Source organism: Morone saxatilis, unplaced genomic scaffold (assembly GCF_004916995.1).
Source record: "Morone saxatilis isolate NCDOM2014 unplaced genomic scaffold, NCSU_SB_2.0 Contig5, whole genome shotgun sequence".
Lineage (NCBI taxonomy): Eukaryota > Metazoa > Chordata > Actinopteri > Moronidae > Morone > Morone saxatilis.
In genome coordinates this window covers 21,124,999-21,135,166 of record NW_023340095.1, presented here as the reverse complement: position 1 = coordinate 21,135,166, position 10,168 = coordinate 21,124,999, and the positions used below count along the sequence as shown (strand labels likewise).

The following is a 10,168-nucleotide window of genomic DNA, read 5'->3' as shown; positions in this document are numbered from 1 at the left end:
GTGGTGGCGGTGAGGGTGGGGGGTGGATGGGTGGGGGGGTTCAGCAGCCCGAGAGCAGCGTTAACCAGCAAACTGTGTGCATTCTGTGCATGGATGTGTGTGTTTAAGGTCATCTCTTAGCCACCTAACCACTCATTTGGAAGGACTGAGCTTTAATTTACACACACAGAATCACAGCAACAGTGAAGAGCTGAGTGATAATACTTTAAGCAGGAGGCAGACCTGATGCTCTCTTACAACAAGTGTTCATGTCTTTACAGCTTCATGAACGCACCAGGGCCATAAAATCAATCTATAAATGTTGGTTGGAAAATTGATATATACATACATATACATATAGGAAATGAGAGAAATAGAGTTTAAATGAGGTTTGACACCTTTTATGAGTGAAGTTACTGTTAAAATCATAGCTTTTTTACTATCCTAATAAGACATATCTCCGCAGTTTTTCTTTTTATGAATCCTGGCCAAGAGATTTGCTGTACATTATTAGCAGAAGAAGGCAGTGGGATACAGTTGTAAGCTCACTAATTAAGTGAACCCCGAGTGTAGAATTTGTATCGCAGCATCACTTAAAAACATTTGCAACTAAAATGTGAAGAGAAACATACAGAACAAAAACAGAATATTCTAATCAAACCAGAGTACTGTAAAAGCGGTCTAGATGTAAATCTAATTTTAGTACTAATATCTAATATTTCCCTGCATGCTTATATCCTGTTTCAAAAACATATGGTAAGCAACTCGTGTGAGGGGAAAACATGTTAAAAAAGGGTAAGGGTAATAAATAAACTTAATTTATTGCACATTTATATTGTTTTATTATACAGTTCAAGTGAAATGGCAATATTTTTGTTGTCTGAGGCTCAGCTGCTTGTTTGACAAAGTAGAACAACAGCGCCCTCTCCTGACACACCGTGTTACAGCAGATGCACCTGCTGCTATCAGATGATGCATCTTCGTCAAACCTGCCAGTTTTCTATTTTCTTTCTCTGAACAAGCAAGACTCCAAACATTCCAGGTGGCTATATCATCTATCAGATATTCTAGTGGTAGAACAGAGTTTATACATCACAGAGCTGGATGCCACTGAGTCCTCAGCAGCTTTCTGGCCTATTCAAGAACGCTACATAGATCAAGGAGAAGCCTTTAAGAATACGCACTGAAACGGTTAATTTAATGTTCCAGCTGACTAGTGTGCCACAAGGCTGCATATTAGCACATAAGGTTTTGTTTTGAGAGAGAACTGGATAAAGGATAGAGAAATGTGTCCACAACTTGAAACATTGACTTTATGATTAAGACTTGGTTTTAGGTTTAGGGTTGGAATCATGAGAAGGATTAAAGGTTAAATAACAGTTTTGTTTCCGTCCACGTGGAATGAAGTTATGATGTTATAATGATATGCAAGGAAAACTGACCTTAAATAAAGTTTTTGTTTAGGGAGCCTGGTGGCAAGCAATAGCAACATTACACTTGTTTCTCTTTAAACAAAAGGTCTATCTCTGTAGACATCCTTTCCATACTGTTATCAGACACTTAAAACAACAATCTGAGCCTGTCAGTGGACATACTTTAACAGGCACATTTGTCACAAAGGATTATTTATGTTGCAGCCAGTGGCGCAAATATTTACACATCGAACATATGAATTAGAGGTTCAACCAAACCAGCAGTGGTGATTGTTGGAAAGACTGCGGAAAGACTAACAAACAGTTTAATTCTGTCTTTGTCCTGTTTTAAGTGTGTTTTATGATCATCTGCAAAAAAAATCATCTATTATAGTCTGGTGGCGCCCATTCGTTTTGGTCGGACATGCTGTGCTCTAGTGCGACACCTACTGGCAGTGAAATTCATATATAATCTTTAATACTTGGATTTGAATTAGGGTTAGGCATGTAGCAGTTATGGTTAAGGTGAGGTCAAGCCACAAGGGGATGGAGCCCATGTCTGTGTGCATGAGTGAGTTGTAACGTGTAACTTTTTGCTGTTGAATCCCAGTTTTAAGACTGGTTCATTGAGCATACACAGGTGAGGAAGTAATTGGGGAGCAGCGGTAGCCAACACAGCTGAGCAGAGGGGGAACTAAAATTGTTTTCTCCAGAAGTGTGCTATTAATGGGTAATCTTGTTAGGTGGTCTCCAGGGGTTACAGATTTACTCAAGAGGTACTGGCAGACTAGTGGGTGGTGCCAGTGTGGAGCTATGAGAGCAGTCAGGCCCCATCAAGTAATTCACAAATGAAAGGCTGCTGAGTTGAGCCAAGTGACCTACATAAGAGAGATTACCGGTGCGAAGAAGCCCCTTCCTTATCACTTTGCAGGCTGCAAGCTGAAAGATTAGGTTAAAGAGAAGTCTTTTTAATGTACTGTGATTCATAAATTAAATTTAATTTCTGAGCGAAAGCTTCGACATCATAAGCTTTTCCATCCCAAAATGAGACTTTATTCTAATCTGTAGGCTTTACATTCATATTCTGCATTTCAGACAGAAAGGAATTAAACTTGGTGACCCAGGATGTGAATATGGGCAAAGACTTCTATTCAGTCTATGTTTAAAAGAGGCAATGATGAGGTCAGTGCTTCACAGCTGCATTTATGCCACGACTAAAATGCCTCAGCTGACAAAACCATTAAACCAGCCAAAGCTGAATTCATTACAGTGGAACATTCGATTTGCAATTTGCATTTAAAACAAAGATGGTTTCTCACAAAAACATGCTGTTTGTACAGTATTTTGTAGTTCTAACAAAACACGTTGGATGCATTTCCTACCTTTAAAAATTGCGATTTTTTTATATATTCCCCTGGCCGTGAAAACAAAGGGCCTCAGTATGTCTCAAAATAAATGTTGGTAACTTCTGAAATCCTTGCAATTGTTGTAATGAACTGAACTAGTTTAATCATGTGCTTGTCTTTTTTTCCCTTAATTTTAGTGAGGTAGTGAGGAGGGGGAATGGAAATGGGAGACAGAGACAGAGCGACAGAAAGGGGTATGACTGCGACCATACAGAATACAATGTAATTCAGCTACCAAGTCCCTAACTTTGCACATTGAAAAAGTCATTTGCGATTTTGGGAACCTCTGCCTTCACTTTGATCTCAAATACACACCTAAGAGATTTGTGACTGCATATTGAACGGTTGTGACGCTATCGTGTGTTACCCATACAGTAGATGCTTCTAGGACAACATTTTGCCATGATGACCAATGGACATTGTGTTAAGATTGTTGAATGGTTATTGCTCAGTTTTGCCTCTGGGCAGACAATCCCAAAAATCAAACTACTCCACAGTTGCAACTGAAATGACTCGCCTCAATCAAATAACGCTGTTTTTAGGTAGCGCATTGGTTTCATAATATGAAGGTTTGAGCCTCACATAGGACAGGTATTCTAAAGTCAGACGACAACACAACACAATGGGGGAAACACAAGTTACGTTGTTGAATGTAGAATTCCAATAGATTTCAATAAACCTCCTTTAGTTCCTTCAATAAACCAAGCGTGGTCACCAAAACATGACAACAAAGATGACCTGACGAGGACGACGAAGGTCACCTGACAAAGATCACCTGACATTGACACGTCAATTTACACTGATATATTAAGGGCAAAAACCTCCAGGGAGAGTTTGTATTTTTGGAAGAGGAGGCCTTCGGTGCAGTGGGCTTTTGTTTTCAAGATAACAAGCTTTCAGACAAATGGGCTTTCGGTCCAATGGGACATTTTCTGGACTACTAGGGTTTTGTAATAAAGGGACATCGGAACAATGAGCAGCACAAGCAAGTACTGTATATTAGCTTCAACCAACACACATATCAAAGAATGTGGAAGAGCAAAGGTCCTGTGTGCTACTTTAGTGCTGCCACTCTGGATTATATTCCTGAGAGCAAACATCTGCCGAGGTTTGACATCCTCTTATCATGGAGCTCAGAGGTTGGCCCGGAAACATCCGCTCACCAGCCACGCAGAGAAACATCTGTGCGTGCGAGCGGTCCATGTAGATGTTCGGCAGTCCGCACACCATCTGGGAGATTCAGCTTTCTACCAGCACCTCTCCGTACCAGATCTAGTAATATCAGCATACCGTGCGGTGACTCATACTGATCAACAATATCATCTTTGAGTACATTCTGTCCTTTTCTTACAAAATCAACCTAATACAGGGAACACACTGACATTGTATAACAATCACTTAAAGTAATTTTCATTTTGAAAATGCCTCTCTTTTTAATAGTTTTCTCTTTTTGACTTCCATTTCCCTTAAATGGACTAATCTGTATGAGGTCATCCCACAGACTCCGGTCCTGACATTTTGGCACACTCATCCTCCCTTAACCCTAATTCTTTGAGTCAATCTGCAGTGAGTTCACCCTCTGGAAAACTCCACTTAAAGCCCCTGAAAACATATTTTTTCAATCAGCTTCTTCTCGGAGTGGTGGACATGAAGACACTATTTTCTACCACATGAGACAGAGATTTTCAGTGTTAGTATTTTTGTCTGTGCTTTTGTCACTGGTTTGGAGTGGGAGAAGTGAGATCAGCAATATTTGAATCACAATCTGATGACAGTTGTGGGGTTGTTTGCTTATGTTGCCAGCACATTCAATCAAATCTGATCAAACCCCACCCACACAGTCCTGATGAAGCACACGCTGAGGTTTTGAGTTTCAGACAAATAACTTTGAATGTTTTTTCTCCAAATTACAGCTTTTATTTATCTTCATTTAATCAGGAATATTTAATGTTACAGAGAAAGCAAGTTTTCAGCATCTGTAACACACCCTTGGAATTTTAGATTTTTCGCATTTTGCTCTCAAAGTCAGTTCAGGGGTTAAATAAACAAAAGAACACGAATAACCATTCTGTCCAGGCTTTTGCCATATATGTCATAAAAGCAAGACTTCAAAGCACAGAACTGGGACAAGGACAAAGAATTCAGATCCTGTCCAAAAGCTAACGGAACTTACTGCAAATGGTTTAAGTCTAAAATGAAGGAGTGAGATACTGAAATGTTCTGGAGAACAGGAAAATGCTGATATCTCAATCTGATATAACTTTAAAGGCTACATTCCCCTCAGCTTTGAGCATTTACTGTAAAATAAAAACTACTTTCTGCTGAAAAGAAGGAGGAGGTGCAGTTTCCTGCTAATCAACCTTCTGCGCTTGACCCCTGTTGTTGAAGGGCAGTTGTTACTATGGATACACGAGGGAATCAAAGAGAGCCCACTGCTCCTCTTCTCACCTGATGACGATCATGCCAGTGATGACACGAATCACAGCGGGGGTGTTAAAGAAATCTGTGAGCGTGAGCGTGAGCAAGTGATTTTATGTGTACATTTCTCCGTCCTTCTGTCCTATTTTTTTTTTTTTTTTGTTTCTTCTTTTTTCTTTGTTTCCTTCTTTAAATTGTGTTGTTTGTTTTGTTCTCTCTGTCCACGATGTCTTGATTTTCCCCCTTCCTGTGAAGCCACATAATTACTTTCTTGCAGTGGGCATTCAATAATGAAGGTCGGACATCAACAGGTTGAACGTGCAGTGCATTCACTGGTGGACTGTACTATCCATGAGGACGGATCATCATCTGTAGTCACAATGTCTATGCTAAACAGGTTTAGCTGAGGTTTCGTATCAAACAAAGAATAACACTTCACAATCATATGTGTGTCTTGCACGGCCTAAATCTATTCTCACACACACACAAGAAATTCTCCCATGCACAAACTGACCTACATGTAATGGAAAATGCGGCAGCCACAGATGTGAAAACATGACACTATCATAAATCACATCTGGCTATTAGATTCGACAAGTTGTCATGTGCTTTTGTTAGCATGTCCAGGCAAGAAAAAAGCCTCTGACCCAATTTGAGTTGACGTTACTGCATCTCCTCGGAGAGACACATGGTGGAAGATGGAGGGGTTTGAGGTCAGGTATGGAGAAAAGAAAATGTGAAATAAAGAGAGTGGGTTTGGGACAAAGGTAGCCAATGACAAACTATCCTTGTGTTGCTGAATGGCCTCTGCAGCCTCAGTTCCCTTGGTAACTTGTTAGCAGGATGTCCAAGTCCAGGGTAACTCCCTTCTGTATTATGAATTACAGGAGGCTACTTAATACAGGAAACTCATTTGAATTTGTTTTACAGTGGCACATATAAAGGAAGCGGCAGCGACTGCATTCAAACAGCCCTGCTTAACCCCGTCCTTATGAATTATACATGACTGGTAGACGCCTCATAAGCAGCTGAGCAGTTTGAATTCACAGGCTCATACAAATGGAGGTCATTAATTCCCTAAACTACATCAGAGGCAAAATGCTACAGATTGTCAACATATCGTCTGATGCCTAGTCTTTTTGTTCAACTTTCGCACGACATTAAGATCAAACTTTTATGAGTGAAAATAAACATTTTGGAATGAACAGTTTGAAGAATTGCGGTCAGACCACAGCGGTACACTGGTGCCAGACCACTCGCTTTCTCAAGTCTCTCAAAAAGATAGAGAGGAATTTCAACAAGACTTTCTTCAAACAACAAATCCCCAAATGCGTTCACCATTCACTGTCAGGGATTGGTTGGTTGGTGATTGGTGTCACGCATCAGAAACCTTTTGAGGAATTCACAGAAAAATAGTCTCTTATTATACTGTAACTCAAGTGCTATCACGCAGATTGAAAAAGTTGTGTTGCTGCTGTGTCACAGTTTACAGTGAACAGGGTCCTCTGGTGGTGAGGACAGCTCAAACTAGAGGCCACTAATACAAACGCAAGATAAGAATGGGAAACAGGTTCAAAAGACCTGCTGAATCTGCTAAAGATCAGCCATTTTAGGCAGGGCTGGGAGGGTTACTTTAAAAATGTAATCAGTAACCTAATCCAAGTATCATAATATTAAAGTAATGTAATTTGACTACTTTCCATTACTTTAGGATTACCTCAACACCAAATATGCAAATAAAGACAAGATAAAAAAAATGTCAATAAGAAGTACTGATGTAAGTGTATTCAGTAAGACAACAGCACAATGTAGCCTTTGAGAAAAAAATGGAAATGGAAAGATTTTTATCATAAAAAATGTGTCCTCTGCTCAGCATATATAAAAAAAGAATTCTGCTAAATAATCCCTATTTTATTTTTGTAATCTGATTCCATCTTTTGTTCTGTAACTGTAATGGGTTACAGTTATCCTTTTTTCGTACTCTCAGTTACAAGACCTCAGTTACATGTAATCCATTACTCCCCAAGCCTGAGTTTAGGACACAGATGCAACTTATCAGGCTCAGCTCTATATTATCATACATTCATCAATATAAACTGGACTTTGTCAGCCTCAGCTGTACTTATAGCATGACCAATATTATTTGCAACGCCGATATTATCAGCTGATTTTAGCTAAACACAGATACGATGATGTTATATGTCAGCCAATACGTACCGAGTAGACTAAATGCTATCTCCATTAGTTCTTCCATCAAAGAGCTAAGACCAGTTTTACAACTGTAAAATGTGCAGCTTGTTTTCCACATATACTCTCTTAAATAACCACATTTAAGCAATCTTTATCAAACATGTTTGTTAATGTTATGGATTTATGGCAATAGGCAAATATTGCTACCTTTGTGATCAAATTTCTGGTACTGGTGGGCTTAGCCATGCTCTGAGGTCTAACATTACAGTTAAATGTACTACAAGGCGTTTTTAACTGGTTATTAAACAGCATCAATTTAATAGGGGAAGATTAGCTATTTCTATGTTATTCTTAACACCTGCAACCATGTCAGATTCTGTAATGTTCCCCTTGAAATCAATGAAACAAGGCAGTAGAAACACTACCGCTTTTGTCCACAGGGGTCCCCAGAATCAACACAAAATGGAAATTTGTCGTTGCTGCTTTAAGTTAAAGTTACCATACACGTTTAAACAGTTGGATTAACATGCTGACATTTAATTAGCCTGTAACATTTAGCATTTTAGCCTGCTATTGTTAGCGTAATAATATTCTAATGCTAGCTGATGTGTTAGGTTAAAAAGTAATGCATCCACAAAGTTAACGTGGTAACAGATAACATTTTGCCAGTTACAGACCAACTAAGAGGGTAGCCTATTTTCAAAATCTGATTTTTAGACAGGTTTTTTCATTGATTTCGTGGATCTCAGCATTGACTATGTTAAACAAACAGCTAAATTGAAGGTAGGTTAATGAGCCGTGCTGATCCTACCTGTCTGAGGATGAAGCTGGTGGAGGTGGTGCTGCCATCGGACCTCTTCAGCCGGCTGCGTCTGGAATAGGTCCCTCTGTTCGCCTGGTGAGGACATAACACATGCGTATAAGTAACAGCCTCTTTTTCGTTTTATCCATTGGTGTATTATTGTTGTATATTTGCTATATTTATCCCTTACTCTCGTCCACACTAACTGAAGGGCACCTCCCCTCCAGCAACCCCATTAAAACCAGTATCTCAGCCCCCGGGGTTGACAGGGCTCTGGCTTTCCAGCTGCTTCTTGTCCTCCATGATGACCTGATTATATGAAGTTAGTCTTTTATTGCTTTATTAGAATCCCATACCAAAATCCATAAAGCTTTTCTTTTGTATGGACACTGCTAAGCTGCGTGCACTTTGTGTGACCCATTTTCATATGCACCCAATTTGTTTCAGTGCTTGAGGAGCCAATGAGGTAACACCTGAAATGCAAGAGGAAGGGTGACTTATCAGCTTTTCTAACACTGTAGCGGGAGAGATACTGGGGTAAGTGGATGCTTCCAACTTCCAGATCCAAAAAACAGACTGCTGCTTACTTGGACTGCAATTACCTATTGCAGTCGATTTAACAATTGCTTTCATTTTGGATTCAGCTGTTGATTATTTTCTATAAAAGTGTAAAAAAAAAGCCTCTTCAAATTGCTTGTTTTGCCCGACCAACAATCTCAACAGTCTTAATGCAAGTTCCACATACCGGTCCTTAGTTTTCCTGGAGCTTTTGGCTGTATCACAGGGTCCTAAATTTGCTCAGTTGCCATGGAGCTGAGACTAATATTCAGCATTTGTGCTTAAAAATGACTTAAACAATTAATCAAAATTCAGTTGCCAATCAATTTTCTGTCTAACAAATAATTGATTATTAACTAGTTGTTTCAGCTTTACATACAATCATCAGCTTTCACTGTACTGATGACTAAATTAAATTATAATATATACGCAGCAGAGCACAACCAAGCGTCTTACAATACCACTACAGTATATTACTATTATAATATATCATTATACTGTGTATATTCAATATATATTAGAATAACAGAGTCCGAGTTTTCATTCAGTCTCTGTTCACATGTTTTATTTCATTTTACTGATTATTAGTTATGTATTTTTTTGTTGTATTTTGTTTCTTACCTAGCTCATTCATTTCAGGATTTATGTATGATTTTATGATTAATGTTGCTGCTGTAAAACTGGAATTTCCCATGTTGGATTGGCTAAGTACTTTTTAAGGACTGATTGTAGAGTTTAGACGATTAGTCAATAATCAATAACTCAATCAAAAGAAAGGCATCTATCTTCATGACTGACATTTGCTGGCAAATGTGAAGATTTGCTGTTTTCCTTCCTCCAAAATACAGTTTGGTCAAACGAAACAAGACATTAAAAGGTGTCACTCTGGGTACTCAAAAGCTGTTTGGAAATATTTTTATATTAAGCCATTGGCATGTTAGATGTTTGGCTTTACTGGATTTCTGCTATTTAGCAAGCAGTCTTGCTGATGGCCGATATATAATGTCGATATCAAAACAAAGAAAAGTCATATGTAATTCTATTCCACAGGAAATTCAGTCGTATGTTTACAGCAGGATGCACGAGAGTTATAGCACAGGGCTCGAAACTGCTAACATGGTTCCACAGCAGACACTGTAACAAGGCCAGCGGAAGATGTATCTGAAGACATGTTTTGTTTATCGGCTTCATGAGCACAGACATCGGCTAATGCCGATTATCTCAAAATGCCAGAATCAGCCCAATTAATTGGTCGATTAATCGGTCTATCACTAATGTGTGTATGTTTTTTGTTTTTTGCTTGGTCTCTCAGGATTTGCTGGATTACCCAAAAGCAGAAATTGCTGTGGTACTTTGACCTATTAAGTTATCATTAAAAAAAAAATAAAATAAAAAATATATAT

The 10,168-nt window shown here is 38.9% G+C and overlaps 1 protein-coding gene across 1 annotated transcript in view; it reads right to left on the bottom strand.

Annotated features, from left to right (window-relative positions):
* The window catches only part of cacnb4a (calcium channel, voltage-dependent, beta 4a subunit), a 36,491-nt gene that overhangs the window by 25,554 nt on the left and 769 nt on the right, over positions 1 to 10,168 (bottom strand). Inside the window, exon 2 of the mRNA XM_035677319.1 lies at positions 8,217 to 8,300. Within this exon, the coding sequence (XP_035533212.1) occupies positions 8,217 to 8,300 (84 nt within the window). The remainder of the gene's footprint in view (positions 1 to 8,216; positions 8,301 to 10,168) is intronic.